At 47.4% G+C, this 16229-nt stretch overlaps 1 protein-coding gene across 1 annotated transcript in view; it reads right to left on the bottom strand.

Annotated features, from left to right (window-relative positions):
- Positions 1-129: 129 nt before the first annotated feature.
- The window catches only part of LOC116821037 (solute carrier family 25 member 33-like), a 16351-nt gene continuing 251 nt past the window's right edge, over positions 130-16229 (bottom strand). The window contains exons 2-7 of the mRNA XM_032773904.2: positions 6806-6982; positions 4194-4271; positions 3759-3859; positions 2067-2133; positions 1530-1813; positions 130-1435 (exon numbers count right to left, since the gene is read on the bottom strand). Coding sequence (XP_032629795.1) covers positions 1239-1435; positions 1530-1813; positions 2067-2133; positions 3759-3859; positions 4194-4271; positions 6806-6982 — 904 coding nt within the window. The 3' untranslated portion in view covers positions 130-1238. The remainder of the gene's footprint in view (positions 1436-1529; positions 1814-2066; positions 2134-3758; positions 3860-4193; positions 4272-6805; positions 6983-16229) is intronic.

The following is a 16229-nucleotide window of genomic DNA, read 5'->3' as shown; positions in this document are numbered from 1 at the left end:
ATGATTTTCCAAACCTCCATTGAGGTACCTGGAAAACCACAGGCATTTTGTCCAAGGCAGGGTTTTAGTTTTAGGCAGTCTGGTCCCCCTGCAGGGGGTTCAAGGAGGTTGTAGGATTAGTCCCTCAGATACAGACAGATTTGATGTTTTTAATTTATAGTCTTATTTTTTCCATACACTTAGCATATTAACAAATCCCTCAACTTCAACACCTGCATCCACCCTCTAAACGACATTCACAGGCACAAAACAGTAAGTTTCACACACCAGGCATCCAGCTTGGTTCTTATATCTACTATTCCTCATGTCTCAGTACCTCCCGTAGAGGAAGGCAGAGCTGGGCCCCTGCAGAGAACTGACCTGAGAGAGGAATAGATGGGGCCTATAGTAACACAAGCTGCCCAGGCCAGAGCTCCCCCTGCCAGGATGCATCCTACTTCTCTTGATACATGGGGCTGTGTTCTAACATCCTGCCCTGGCCTGTCTGTAAAGGAGGGGAGAAAGGCAGAGATAATTGTTCAGCTGTATGATTCTTTCCATGGGTGATGATGTAAGATGCCTGCTAAGTACCACGCATCCTAGTTTGGATCAGGTTTGGAGAATCCTTTGAAAGAAGATAGTGTAGGGGCTAGGACTCTATGTAGAGACCCTGACTATGTGCAGAATCCTAATGAGTGGCTGAAGGCCATATCACAAGATCTCTGCTTGCTGCATAATTTCCTTCAGATTTGTTTACTCCCCCTATTCACTGACTACATATCCAGCTATGCCCATAGGCCAGGCCCAAGAAGAATGGAGCTCCTGGGGCTGTTAACTATACATGTACTTTCTAGTGATAGGGATGACCAGCCAGGGACACTGGAAGGGCTGAAATATGCCCTTGCTTAATTGGCATCCTGCCTCTTTTTTTTTTTTTTTAAATGTAATTATAATTAATTTATCCTCTTTCCCCACTGAACTCCATGCCCTTGTGCTTTGCACTGGGGGGCATCAGACCAGTTACACTTTCTGGAGGTTGATGCTAGAGGTCACGCCCCATCCAGAACCACCGCTTTGGCCTGAGAACACTGCAGCTTGTCAGCAGACTGCCATACACAAGGTCATCACCACACAGACCTCCTGCTACAGAGTGACCAGCACTACCTTGTGGAACAGGAAAAACATGTCAAGTCACAAGACTTCAGCTCTCCTGTGCACAGCCAGCAGCCTCAACAAGGGGCTGGTGCATTTGTGCAGGGTCACACTTTGGTGGCCAAGTGGATGATCAGTTCATAGGTAGCCATCATGATAGCTGTGTTGGGGATCTGGCGCATCATCTGGGCCAGGAGTCCTCGGTACAGAGCCAGGGGTCCCTCTTCTTGGACCACCAGCCGCAGGGTCTGCACAAAGGAGCGATAGCGGGACCCTTCTTCCCGCAACCGTGTCCGGACAACCTCTGGGAAAACAAAGGGATGGGATGTTAGCAGTCACCCTCCAAGCCAGGCCTCTCCCAGCAGGAGGGTGGTGGAGGGGAGGATGGAGCTGCTCACCATGTGGGTACGCAATACATGAGGCACATGTCTTGGAGATGGCAGCAGCTGCCATGAGTCCAAAGAAATCATGGCTGTTTGGTGCAAGTGCAAAGGCTGTTGGGAGGAATGACTGCTGCTCTCTCAGCTGTTGTTTCAGCGCCTCATAGATGACAAAATGGATGACGGTCTCGGAGACTCCAGCATAGGAGGCACTGATCCCACGGTAAAATCCCCACAGGCCCTCAGTACGGTACACTCGTATGGCACACTGGAGAGCGTTACTGTGCTTCTCCTCCCTTGCCCTGCAGAGATCAATGGGGGGATTAGAATCACCCACACACAACTCTGCCACTGCCCCTGAATACTGATCAACAGCACATCCCCCACCATGCCAAAACACACATACTCCTTGCTGTTCCTGGCCTGGGTACCTCACAGCTGCATTTGGAAGCTCACTAATAACTGCTGCTTTTCCAGGGTCCTGAAAGCAACACATTCTGTCAGTGGGTTGCACCCAGCCCCATGCAGTCTGTGTGCATGCGCTACCTTCCTTACCTGGCTTCCAGCTGCATCCTGGTTTTCACCAGCCAGATGGGATTGGTAAGTGTGGCAGAAGTGACCCCTAGGAAGCAGAAGATCAGAGGTCATGACAGGTACCAGAGCAGGGCTACAACCATGCAGACAGTTTGTGGGGAGTTACTGGTGAGTTAGCTCTTTGTATGCTAGTTAATCTGCAGCTGTTTACCAATTTGGGCAGAGCTTGGGGGTTCCTTGGGACTGCTCTCCTGGGAATGAAGAGTTCTAAGGTGAAGCCTGTTTGGCTCTCCTTCCCCTTACTGGAAGCCACCCCTCCTATGCACATCTCTGTATTTGGCACTGGTGCAACCACAGCTGGAATACTGTGTCCTGCTCTGGTGTCCATAATTCAAGAAGGTTGATAAAATAGAGTATGCTCAGAGCAGAGCCAGGAGAATGATTAAAGGATTAGAAAACTTGTTTTACAGTGAGTGACCCAAGGAGCTCAATCTGATAAGCTTAACAAAGAGTAGGTTGAGGGTGACTTCATCACAATTTATAAGTATCTACATAGGGAACAAATGTTTAATAATGGGCTCCTCAGTCTGGCAGAGAAAGGTCCAATGGCTATAAATTGAAGCTAAACAAATTCAGATGGCAAATAAGGTGCAATGACCATAAGGGTAATTAACCACTGAACAATTTAGCAAAGGTCCTAGTGAATTCTCCATCACTAACAATTTTTAAATCAAGATGGGACTTTTTTCTAAAATGCGCATTCTAGGAATTATTTTGGGGACATTCTGGCCTGTGTTACGCAGGAGGTCAGATGAGATGATCACAATGGTCCCTTCTGGCCTTGGAATCTATGACTCTCATAGGCCTTTCATTATAGCCTCATTTCCCCCACTCCTGGTGCCTGGAACCAGAAAGAAGGAGGCTGAACCTCGAATGAGAGGCAGGAAACAATGAGACTTGCTGAGAATGGAGGGTCTCATTAGAGAAATGGAAGACAACAGAAGCAGGAAAGGCAGTGGGACTGCTGAGGCTGTGTGTGGGGATTAAGTTACCTGGCTCCCCTGTAGGGAGCCCTGTTTCCCAAGGCAATCAATCAAAGAGCTAATGTAGTGATACTCAGACTGAGGCTTGAGAGCCACAAGTACCACTGTAGGGTCTCCTGCAGCTCTTTGCAGCGCATGATATTAAAACACTGATTTAATTATTAACCAGTCAGGATGCTTTTATTAGATTATTAACCAATTGTGGTGGATAAAATAATAATACTGGGTCACTCATTTTGCTGTGAGAATAATATCTATCTATCTATCTTAAAAAACTAAATATTCCCATCACACTGTTTAAATATGAATCTACAGCACTATAGTAAATTAAATGAAGTGGCTTTTTTGGGTAATGTTGATCACTAATTTGGCTCCTGAACTGCACTAAGGTCTGAGTATCACTGGGCTAAGGCCTAGATCATTGACACTGAACAGCGACTTCAGGTGAATTAAGAGAGAGGTTGTTTCCGTTGTGTTTCACTGACCTTGGAAGCTGCAGCAGCAGGATGGGGTGGGAGAAAGAGCTTCAGAAGGAATAACAAAGAAATGAGGTGATTATGTGAATGAGAATGGCCTGAACAGTGACACCAGATGGTCAAATCCCCTCATGTTTACAGGGATCCCAGGCTGAATGGGCCCTCTGGTCTAATCTGGCATGGGAGAAGCTCACCTGCACAGACTGCTGAGAGCACGTGAACTTTCTTGGACTCGGGTACGAAGACAACATTGAGCTTCTCCTTAGCCCCGGCATAGGCAGCAAAATAAATGGCCCTGGTTGGGGAAGAGACATACATGTGCAGCAGCAATCCACCCGAAAGGAGCAACTGAAGCATGAAGAGACCTTGTTTCCACATAACTTACCCCAGACAGACCCTGCACTGAGGATAACTCAGACAACAGTCATACATGGACACCAGGTGTCACACCGAGCCTCACAAGGCATGGTGAGGGGCCTCCATCGAGTCTCCCCATGGAAGTGCCAGAGACTGCAATGTATTCGGGGCCTAGACACTTTGGGGAGGTGGGGCAGTGACCGATAAGGACCCTAGGAGAGAGTGTACCCTAGCGAGACCCTATTTTGGGCGGGGGGCGGGGGGAATTTTACCTGGAGGGGGCAACTCCAACAAGGTTGGGACCCAGGCCTCGGAAAAGGGAGCGGACTCCTTCCTTCTTCAGAATGGCCCTGTGGAAGAAAAGAATAAATAAAATCAGGAGTGGGACCAGGCTGTCTGCTTTCCTAGTCCTCCTCCCCCTCCGTCTGTCCCTACCAGCCCTTCCCCTTTCTCTACATCTCATTCTCTCTGCATCTCTCCCTGGCCTCCTTCCTCTCACTCCTTTCCTCCTTTCTCTTGCTCCTCTCATTTTCTATTCATCCATTTCTTCACTCTCCCCTCAGTATTTCTTCATTTCCCCCAATTTACCTGCACAATCCAGAATCTGTTTATTCACCACCAACTGTGACCTTGGTCCCAGCCCCAGCAGCTGCCTCAGGGCTTGCCTTCATGTCAGTGCTGCACTGGTGCAGCCAGGGGTGGCTCCAGGCCCCACCACATCAAGCGCGTGCTTGGAGCGGCAAGCCGCAGGGGGCGCTCTGCTGGTCGCTGCGAGGGCGGCAGTCAGGCTGCTTTCGGTGGCTTGCCTGCGGAGGGTCCGCTGGTCCCGCTGGACTAGCGGACCCTCCGCACACAAATCACCGAAGGCAGCCTGTCTGCCATGCTTGGGGCGGCAAAATGCCTAGAGTCGCCCCGGGTGCAGCTGTGCCACTGTAGCATCTTTACTAAAGCACTACTATGCCGACCGCAAGATCTTCTCCCATCAGCGTAGTTAATCCACTTTCATGAGAGGCAGTAGCTATGTTGATGGGAGAAGCTGTCCTACTGTCACAGTTCTGTCTACACCTGGGGTTAGGTCGGTATAACTGTGTCACTCAGGGGTGTCTGATACAGGTCTGTAGTAAAGACCTGGCCTCAGACTCACAAGGTATGTCTACACTGCAATCAGACTCCCACAGCTGACCCCTGCCAGCTGACTCAGGCTTGTGGGGCTCTGGCTACGGTGTAAATCAGGGGTAGGCAACTTATGGCATGCATGCCAAAGGCAGCATGCAAGCTGATTTTCAGTAGCACCCACACTGCCTGGGTCCTGGCCACTGGTCCAGGGTCTCTGCATTTTAATTTAATTTTAAATGAAGCTTCTTAAACATTTTAAAAACCTTATTTACTTTACATACAACCATAGTTTAGTTATATATTATAGACTTGTAGAAAGAGACCTTCTAAAAACATTAAAATGTGTTACTAGCAGTCGAAACCTTAAATTAGAGTGAATAAATGAAGACTCGGCACAGCACTTCTGAAAGGTTGCTGACCCCTGGTTAAACACTCCAGCTCAGGCTGCAGCCCAAGCTCTGGGACCTTTCTACCATGCAGGGTCCTAGAGCTGAGATTCCAGCCCAAACCTGGATATCTACACTGCAATTAAACAGCTCCATGATCCCAAGTCAGCCAGTATGAACCAGCTGTGGCTGTCTGACTGCGGGCCCGGGCCCGGGATTTAAAGGGCTCCTCTGGGCTTCCCGTCGCAGTGGGGAGCTTGGAGGAGCCCTTTATATCCCGGCCCCAGCCCGCCCGCTGGAGCTGCGGGCCGGGGTCGGGATTTAAAGGGCTCCTCCGAGTTCCCCGCCTCCTGGCCTCGCAGCCACAGCAGGCTGGGGCCGGAATTTAAAGCCGATGAGGTCCAGCAGGGTGTACTGGCTCTTGCTTACTTTCACCTCTGCCATCAAGGAACATTTAACTGACAATGGACTTTGGGAGAAGCCAATCCACATCTGAGCTTTCCTGGGAACATTCAAACTAACATGTAAATGGCATTGGCCTGCAAAAAACTGAATCATTCATGGACATGTGACTTGCCCAGATGCCTACAAACTCCATCTTGTTGCTGTGATTTTGCACAGGAGAACAATGGGGTTTCTGCCCACAAGAGGAAGAATATAAAAGGCCCTGGAAACCTCTCCATTTTGTCTTCAGCTGGCTCAAGGGATGGCCTCACCACCCCAGAGAGATGCCTGAAAGAAACTGAAACAAAGAATGGTAACTACAGGCATGAGTGATTGCTGGACCCAGACTAGGAAGGAGTCCAGTCTGTGACAGAAGCTTATTGGAACATCTCTGGGGGTGAGATTTCATCTGTAATCAGTTTCTTAATGTATTAGGCTTCAGGCTTGTGTGTTTTGTTTTATTTTGCTTGGTAACTTATTCTGTTCTGTCTGTTATTACTTGGAACCACTTAAATCCTACTTCTTATATTTAATAAAATAACTTTTGCTTATTAATTAACCCAGAGTAAATAAATGATACCTGGGGGAGCAAACAGCTGTGCATATCTCTCTATCAGTGTTAGAGACAGTAGAAAATTTATAAGTTTTCCCTGTATACGCTTTATGCAGAGTAAAACAGATTTATTTGGAGGTTGGATCCCATCGGGAGTTGGGAGTCTGGGTGCTGGAAACAGGAGCACTTCTTAAGCTGTTTTCAGTTAAGTCTGCAGCTTTGGGGCATGTGGTTCAGACCCAGGGTCCATGTTGCAACAGCTTGGCGTATCTGGCTCAACAAGACTGGCAGGGAAAATGGGCTTAGAGGTAGTCTCAGCACACCAGCTGACAGTCCCAAAGGGGTCTCTGTGATCGAACCCGTCACAACCCCCTCACCGGCTCACCTCATTAGCTGGAGCACACCAGGGGAGGGTAAGACTGGACGAACAAACCCTCCATTCAGCCCCTGCAGCTGCACCTCAGGGAGGCAAAGAGGGCGCAGGGCCAACGAGGATGATTGCAGACGTGTCTTCACCACTTCCAGGGGGCAGGTCAGGATGGCTCCAGCTGTACCGCCACATCTGCAGAGACAGTGAGGACAGATTGGCGTGAACAAGGGTTACTCCTCAGAAACTGGGAGCAGCAGCTCTGACATCTCCCGCATTGTTTCCCCTGTTGTCCAGGCCTTCTGGCCTTTGTCACGTGTGGTCTCTGACTCCAGCACTGATTAACATGTTAGCTCCAACAGCTCCTGGTCAGCCCTGTTCAGGTATCAGCACTTGAGACAAGCAGCATCCCAAGTCCAGGGGGAGGACTCAAACTCATGACCTTTGCACCAGAGCTGCCCACAGCAAATAGCTCAGCGGCCCAGTCCCACCGCAGGACTTTGCTGATGATGTCAGCAGCTGACTTAACAGCCCTGAAGAGTGTTTGCTTTGCAGGTCCCCAGAGTGGATTCAGTCCCTGTATTAGCACAGCAAATGTCCCCCCCCATCCCACTCAGCACTTTGTCCACATGCCTCAGCTTGCCATCGAGGAACCCTCTTTCAGTCTGGAACCCATTCACTCCTGGGCAATTGCTGAAGCTGCCACTGAAGTAGCCAGTTAGTAACAATTGCACTTGTCTCACCAGGGTCTGGGCTGACACCCACCAAACTCGTTAATAACATAAAAGTCACTAATGGCCATCAAATGGGAAGACTTATCTCACTATTGACCCCTCAGGGCTAGACTGGATCTGGTGCCCTAGAGGTGAATGAGGACAGGGCCTTTCTCCAGTCCCTTTGAGGCGGTCAGACCCCCACAACATAAGGCCAGACTAGACTCAGAAAAACCGGAAGGTCCCATAGTCCGTGCCCAGGTTTTGTCCATTCAGGGCCTTTGGCCGAGGGCTCTGGTATAACATAACCAGCCTAGATGGTTTGCAGCCCAAAAAATTTGTTCACAGAGACGAATTCTAGCTGGTGACCCTGGCCCTTAGTAGTGGTGGGTGGGATAAGGAAAGTTGAGAAGCTGATAGATTTTTCTTGGGATTGGGATTTTTAAGTCTTTCTCCAGGTACCTGAACATTTTGCCCTCCACTTTGTGTCCAAAGGGACATGGAGGGCAAAATTCTAAGCAGAGGTCCCAGAGAGCGAGGCAGCATGACGGGTATTTGAGGTAACAATCTAAGAGAGCTTCAAACTGATAATTATAGAGGAAAAAGTTACCCAGCAAGGTCAGAGCTGGTGTGGGCAGCCTCAGAGCGGGAAGCAGAGAACAGCTGATGCGCATCGATAAAGCTGTGTGGGGGCACAGGAATGCAATAGCAGGGGGTCAGATCTCTATGACTGGAGTTTTGAATAATGGTCTGACACAATCGGTGCAGCTCAGAGACGCCCACTCTCCAATCTTGTGTAGGTAAAACCACTTATGTCCTTCACTTCTGGACTCTTATAGTTTGCTGTTATCACAGGGACAGGAAGAAACTCTCGAAATCTATTGCAGTGAACTCCTGCAGTTGAAATGGTTAAAAACTGTAATGACATCAAATGCCCCACTGCATCAGTACTACATTCTAGCCCTGTCTTCCTATATTATATTTGGCTTGATAAGAAAGGTCCCTCGTCAAAGGGTCTGGGCACCTGATGTCCTTCAGTGTCATCAGTCAATATCTGCAATTGTCATCAGGAGCAGTTACAGCTGGCAGAAGCCCGGGGATTGGACACAATTTAGCAAGAGAGCCAGTATCAGGTTCAAAAGGTAACTCTGTGACAAATACTGAGGATCCCAGTTCATGGTGGTGTGGAGAACTCAGTTGAATAGCCTGACAACATATGGGACCCAAAATACAGCCCCATCTGGGTCCAATGTCAGATCACTGAGCATTGTACAGGCTGGAGGGCTCGGAAGTAAATCTTAGGGTATCAGCGCAAGGAGTTAAATAGCAAAAGGCACAAGGGCAAAAATAAAACCTATCTATGCATCTATACCAGGGGTCGGCAACCTTTGAGAAGTGACGTGCCAAGTCTTCAGTAATTTAAGGTTTCGCGTGCCAGTAAATTTTACATTTACAGGGCCCCCTCGACAGAACCCCAGACTGGCAGCAGGCTGAGCGGGGCCGGTGGCCAGGACCCTGGCTGGCAGGGGCCAGTGGCCGGAACCCCAGACTGGCAGCGGTCTGAGCGCCTCGGCCCACTGCCAGTCTGGGGTTCCGTCTGCCATCCGCGCTGCCAGTCTCGGGTTCTAGCCGCCGGCCCCTGCCAGTCAGGGTCCTGGTCGCTGGCCACACTCAGCCCGCTGCCAGCCCAGGGTTCCGTCCATCTAGGCCGGCAGCGGGCTGAACAGGACCCGCTCAGCCCGCCTGGGGTTCCGTTCACCCAGGCCGGCAGCAGGATGAGTGGGGCTGGTGGCCGGGATCCCAGACCGGCAGTGGGCTGAGAGGTCTGGAGTTCCGGTCGCCACCTCCTGTGAGCTGGGGTCCTGGCCATCAGCCCTGTTCAGCCCATTGACAGCATAGGATTCCGTTCACCCCAGCAAGCAGTGGACTGAGCGGGGCTGGGACCCTGGCTGGAAGCAGCGTGCCAGTATAAATCGGCTCGCAAGCCGCCTTTGGCATCTGTGCTGTAGGTTCCGACCCCTGGTCTATACCAAGTTTAGAAGCCTGAAGGCAAAAGTTAGGTGAACTAGAATGCATGGCCATGGAAGAGGAGCTTATTGTCAGAAGCATTACTAAAACACAGATGACTTACAAATCAATGAGATACCACAGTTAAGGCTAAGATTATGTCACAGAATCTGCGACTTCCAGAGATCTCTGTGCATTTTCTGCTTCAGCTCTGCCACAGGCAGCCTCTGCAGCTCCCAGCCACTGTGAGAGGGACCCCAGAGCCGCAACAGGGGTGGGTTCTGGACCCCCCACTCCCTCCCTCCCCATTTTGTCACAGTTATTTTTAGTAAGAGTGAGGGACAGGTCATGGGCTTCTGTTAATTTTTGTTTATTGCCTATGACCTTCACTAAAAATTACCATGACAAAATTTTAGCCTTAACTGTAGAACCTGGCTATGACTATATGCAGAGGACAGATTAGGTGGTAGAGACGAGGGAGCAGTGCTAGACTCAATAAATTCCACTATGATAAACTGATCTGTATGGATGCAAATCCCAAGACATAGGAATACAAATATATAAGTAGGGTTTCACTCCCTGCCTGCAGATCAGGGAAAGGTTTTTGAGTGCAGTGGTGAGTGAGATCACAGAGGCAACAAAGTCCAATAAAATGCTACTAAATGGGTGATTTCAACTGGTGAAATGTCACAACGGGACACGGTTTAGAGAAGCAATTTCTTGGTACTTTAAAGGATTCCTTCTTGGAATAGCTAGTGCTACAGCACACAGGAGGAGAGGCTATTCATAACTTAGCTGTAGGTAACCTACAATTGATTCAGGTAATAAATGTAGCTGAGTCCCTTAATACTAATGACCACAATACCATCCTAAGGGGACCAAAGATACTAGGAATGTGCATAGTGATGCTGTACTTTAGAAAGGAGGATTTAAAAACAAAAAAGCGAGGAAGCTAGTCAAAAAGGCCACAAGGTCAAAAGCAAAGAAATTAAATTCCTCAGGTGGATGATAGAAGCTGCTTACGCAACCATAAGGGAGCCCCAAATGAAATGCAGATCTGTATGCTGGTATAGCTAAATGGCAAGGCTCCAGAAGTTCTCTCAGGGCGCTAAGGACTAGAAGTATATCAGGAACAAAAGATACTCTAACAATCGCATAGCTCCAGTACTAAAAGGGGATGGTAAAATGTTTCGTAATTATGCAGAAAAGGCAGAAGTGCTCAATAAATATTTCTGTTCTGTGTTTGGAAAGAAGCAGGATTAGGTACTCCTATCACGAGAATGGCAAATACCTTCTAGTCCTTCAGTAACTAAAGAGGATGTTAAATACCATCTGCTAGAGGTTTGGGAGTTGCATAGCTATAAGAAGAATCACTTAAGGGATGTAATTTATGTGTGAGGAATGTTCTAAAGAGGGAGACCTCTAACCATGAGAGAGGTCTTCTGCCCAGCACTGCTTTTTCTATACTTGTGGAAGAATGGATGTCTGAGCAAAGCGACTAGAGACAAAAATTTTAACATCAACAGGCCCAGACAGCCAATTCCCTTAGGATACTTGGGTGCAGGTTGAGGACATCTCTCACTCTCAGAGGTTATCTTTTAATACATTTTTGAACACTGGAGAAATTTCAAAGGACTGGAAGAGTGCTAATGTGCCAAAATTTAAGAAGGGCAAGAGGATAGCCTGGGATACTATAAGCTGGTTAGCCTGACATCAAACCTAGGCAAAATAAGGGAAGAAGAGGATATGGGATTCAATCAATAAAGAATTAAAGGATGGGAATTTAATGTCAATCAACATGGTTTTATGAAAAATCATCTGTCAAACTAACTTGCAATCTCAAAGGATGAAATCAAGTTTGGTTGACAAAGGTAACTAATAGTCAGACTTCTGTAAGGCATTTCACTTAGTACCTGAAATTCTGATTAAAAAATTAGCACTGTATTGTACCAAAGCACGTGTTAAATGGATTAAAAACTGACGAACCAACAGATCTCAAAAAGAAGTTATCTATGGGTAAATTATCAAATGGGGGTGTGTGTCTAGTGGGATTCTGCAGGGACTGATACTATTGGTCTGATGCCGTTCAATATTTTCATCAATGATGTGGAAGTAAATATAAAATCACTGCTGATAAAATTTGCAGATAACACTAAGACTGGCAGTGATGAACAATGAGGACAGGTCAGTCACAGAAAATAATCTGGATTTTCTGGTAAACTGGGCCCATTCAAACAAAATGAATTTTAATACAGCCAAAAGCTGTATCTAGAAAAAAGAATGCAGGCCATGCCTACAGAATGGGGGGACTGTATCCTGGAGATGCCATAACTATGAAAAGGATTTAGAGGTCACTGTGAACCAACAAGTTAACAAGCACTCCCAGAGAGATGTTGTAACAAAAAGGTCTAATATAATCCTAGAATATGTAAACAAGGAAGTAGTTAGTAGGAACAGGGAGTGATTTTATCTCTGAATATGGCATTAGTGAGACTAATACAGGAATAGTTCATCCAATTCTGGTGTCCACATTTTAAAAAGGATGTTGAAAAATCTGGAGAGGGTGCAGAGAAAAGCCACAAAAATGACTCAAGGCCTAGAGACAATGCCTTATAGTGAGAGACTTAAAGAGATCAATCAAGAAGAAGATTAAGATGCGATTTGATTACAGTGTTTGTACCTTCACGGGGAGAAAATACCAGGTACTAAAGGTCTATTTAATCTAGTAGAAAAATGCCTAACAAGAACCAGGGGCTAGAATTTAAAGCTGGAGAAAAATGCAAATTAGAGCCGAGGCACAAACTGTGATTAACCACTGGAACTAACTACCAACAGAAGTAGTGGATTTCCCATTTCTTGGTGTCTTCAAATCAAGACTGGATGCCTTTCTGGAAGATATGCTTTAGCCAGTTTGGGCTCAATATAGGGGCACGTACGTGTAATGGTATGGCCTATGTTCGCAAGAGGTCAAATTGGATTTTGGCCTTACAATCAATGAATCGGGTAAGGCGGTTAAGGATATTGTAAAGAAGCAAAGCAGTTTCTTTACCACTGAGGATTTTGGGGTGATATCTACCACAGACCCTGCTCTTTTGTGGTAACAAAGCTGAGGCACTGCCAGAAACTGACGTCTCAAAAGAGAAGATCCTGGAATAAACAGATAAATTAAAGAACAAGTCACCAGGAATAGATGGTGCATCCATGGATTCTGACAAATTTAAGAATGAAGGGCTGAGTTGTTAAAAGGAATATGCAACCTGATTGAAATCAGCTATTGTACTGTTGTACCAATCCTCTGTACCAGGAAAACTGACTGAAATAATAATTATAAACCCTCTGTGTGAACATAAACAGGGACAAACCATCACTGCTTCTGCAAAGGAAAATCTGTTATTCTTTGAATTTATCAGTAAAATAGCAAATTAAGGAGAACTGGCTGACATAGCTTTCAAAAAGCCTTTATCAAAAGCCTTCACAAGAGGCTGTAAAGGAAAGCAAGCAGCATGGGGTGAGAGGTGAACTTCTGTCATAGAATAGAAACTAAGAGAAAGCCAATTTCCATCATATCAAAAGGTTAGGAATCGGCTTCCTTGTTCTATACTAGGATTGATATTGCTTAGGAAATGATTTGGATAGCAGGGAGGAGTGAACAGTGAGGTAGTAAAATTTGTAAATGACAATTATTTAGATTAGTCAAGACTAGAGAAGACTGTGAGGAACTTCAGAAGGACCTAACCAAGTGAGGTGAATAGGCAAAACAAAAGTAGATTAGATTCAGGCATGACAAATGCAAGGCAATGCACACTGCAAGGAATCATCTGGATTCCTCCTACACCTTATTGGGTTCTCAATTAACTGTAACCTGGATGTTCTTGTGGTCAATAAAAACCTCTTTTCCATGGGCAGTGGCAATCAAAAATTCCAACAAAATGTTATAATGCAGAGGAATGGGATGGAGAATAACACTGGAGCTATTCCAACACCTTCATAAAAGCAATGGAATGCTCTCACATAGAACAACACTGTGTTCATCTCTGGTCACCCTCTCTGGAACATGACATAGATGGAACAGAGACAGGGTATGGAGATGGGGAGCAAAAATGATGCAAGGCCTGGAGTGGATTAGGAGGTAAGACTGCAAAGACTAGTTTAGAGAGACTAAGGGGGGATATGATAAAGGTATACAAAATAACAATGGGAACTGAGAGGGTAGATGGGGTACTCTTTACTCTCACAATGAAAGGTAGCAAATTGAAAACCAATAAAACACTTCATATATGCATAATTAGCCTGAGGAATTCATGGTTACAAGATAATCAGAGTTCAAGAGCTTAATGGGATTAAAAAAAAGGAGCTGACATTTATACGGATAATGAGAATTTAAGGATTAAAACCTCTGGATGTTTGGAAGGGATATAACCTCTTCTGTTCAGGGGAACAAGCTGATCTCTAGCCATTGGGAGTCAGGAGGAAACTTTCCTGGAGGGAGAGGAGGGGAAGATAGGTTATGCCATCACTGCCCTCTGCTGGGTTTCCTGCCCCTTCCTCTAAAACTTCTGGTACTAGCCACTGTTAGACACAGGTCACTGGACTAAACAAACCATTGGTTGGACTCAATCTGGCAGTTCCCATGAGATACAGTTGCTAAGCTCAGTGAAATATAAGGGCAAACAGAAACAGGATAGCTGAATATATAATAATATTTTGCTTTTTGCTGGCACCAGTAATTGGAGCATTACAAAACATTTTAAAACATTAATAATTTAGGTCTCACTCTCACTGTATCAGACAAATAGCTTCTATTTTCCCCCCTTGTATAAAAGGGGAAAATGAGACAAAGAGGTGAGAAGGGACTTGTTTCAGGTCACGCAGCCGGTCATTGACAGAACTGGGATTAGGTTACTCTCCCCCCACCCCAATCCACCTATTTCCACAGCTGGGAACAAAACCTTGATTCTTGACTCCCAGGCCTCCTATAGCCACCAGTGACCAGACCTCATTTTCTTCTAATATTAGCCAAGTGCAAAAGCTACAACAAAATGTAAAGCAGAAGCTATGCAGGAATTTGTCCTTTATTTTGCTAATCAAAAGGTTTATTCTTGGGGAGCAGCCAAGATGTCCCTGGACTGAGTATGCTGAGATGAGATGATCCAGCTCTCAATGCCTGACTCCCCTCAACCTCTGCAACCACATATTTCCTGCTGAATCCAGGTGGGCAATCTAGGTGGAAAAACTGGCCTAGCAACAAACCAACCTCACTCTCTAAGGTTCTGTTCTACACAAGTACAGTCCAACGAACTTGCACAAGGTTAAGCCTGCACTTGAGACTGAAATAGGAGAGTGTAGGTCAGGCCTGAATGGCATTGCTAGTAACCAGGGCGTGGGGAGAACAGGATCCTCTGCACTGAACCCTTTAGCATTGAGGTTCTCTGACTGGGGGGTTGGGACCCCTCAGGGGGTGACGGGGTTATTACATGGGGGGTTGCAAGCTGTCAGCCTCGACCCCAAATGTCGCTTTGCCTCCAGCATTTATAATGGTGTTAAACATATAAAAAAGTTTTTAATGTATAAGGAGGGGATCGCACTCAGAGGCTTGCTGTGTGAAAGGGCTCACCAGTACAAAAGTCTGAGAATCCATCCTTTAGCAGCTGCTCTTGGGAGCCAAAATTTATGGAACTGGAATCTGCAGAGGCGGCGGCGCCTCTTTCCTCATGTTCCAGCCACCATGAGAGTGACGGACAAAGGGAGATTCATGCAGATAATCTGGGGCTGTTGCGTCCCTAATCCCACCCTGTGCTCCCCTCAGGAGAGGATGAGAGAGGTGAGGTATACAGAAGCAATCACTGAAAGGGAAACAACACAGGATGAGGGTGTACTGTGAAAGTTAGGGAGACTGGAAACTCATGTCCCCATCGGGTCTTGAGAATGGGCAAGTCAGGGGGCCTTGCAGGGATAACGAGGTTTTGCAGCCCAGAAGCATGGGAGGAATCTGGCACTCAGGAGGGACAGCAGAGAAATACACAAGAATGTCCCCCAGAAACAGAGGGCAAAGCATTTGGGAGAGGAATAGGTGAGACAAGTGTGTACCCCCAGAAGCAGGGTTCGGGTGAGGCATATGGGGGACAACACAGATACAAGGTGTCTGCCTTAGAGATGGGAAAGCACATATGGGAGACACTCAGGAGAAGGCACAATAAGAGATACACAGCTGAACCTGCCCAGCTGAGAAAAGGAGAAGAGCCAGGTAATGGGGAGACACATACAGTGACGGGTACCCCCTAAACTCCAGTTGATCGGACCATGACACAACCCAGAGAAGGGATATCCTTACATGGGGGGTATCTGTGCAGAATCAGGCACCCAAAGCACAACGATGTCTGCAGCCTGTGCCTGCCTGCAGCTGCCCCAGTAGGTTCTGCTGATTAGGGGAGGGGCGAGAACTGTGACTAAGGGCTCGGGGCAAAGAGCTCTTGAGCCCCATCCCCAGGAGGGGCCCTGCTACCCCCCCCCCCCCGTCAGTGGTGATGGGGGTTGGGCTCTCCAGTCCCCTCTGGGTCCCGCTTGGGCTTCCTCCGGGCCCCTTTGCTCAGCCCAGGAGCCAGGGCCACGTGCGCAGAAACAAAACTCCTGCGTTACCCTCCCTCGTGCCGCGCCGCAGCGGGGCCTGCGGGCCAGGAACTGGGCGGGGGGGGCTCCCCGCACTGCAAGGGGGGGAACCGGCC

This window comes from Chelonoidis abingdonii, chromosome 1, assembly GCF_003597395.2.
Source record: "Chelonoidis abingdonii isolate Lonesome George chromosome 1, CheloAbing_2.0, whole genome shotgun sequence".
NCBI classification, from domain to species: Eukaryota; Metazoa; Chordata; order Testudines; family Testudinidae; genus Chelonoidis; species Chelonoidis abingdonii.
The sequence above is the reverse complement of the archived record's forward strand: the minus strand, read 5'-3'. Positions and strand labels throughout refer to the sequence as shown.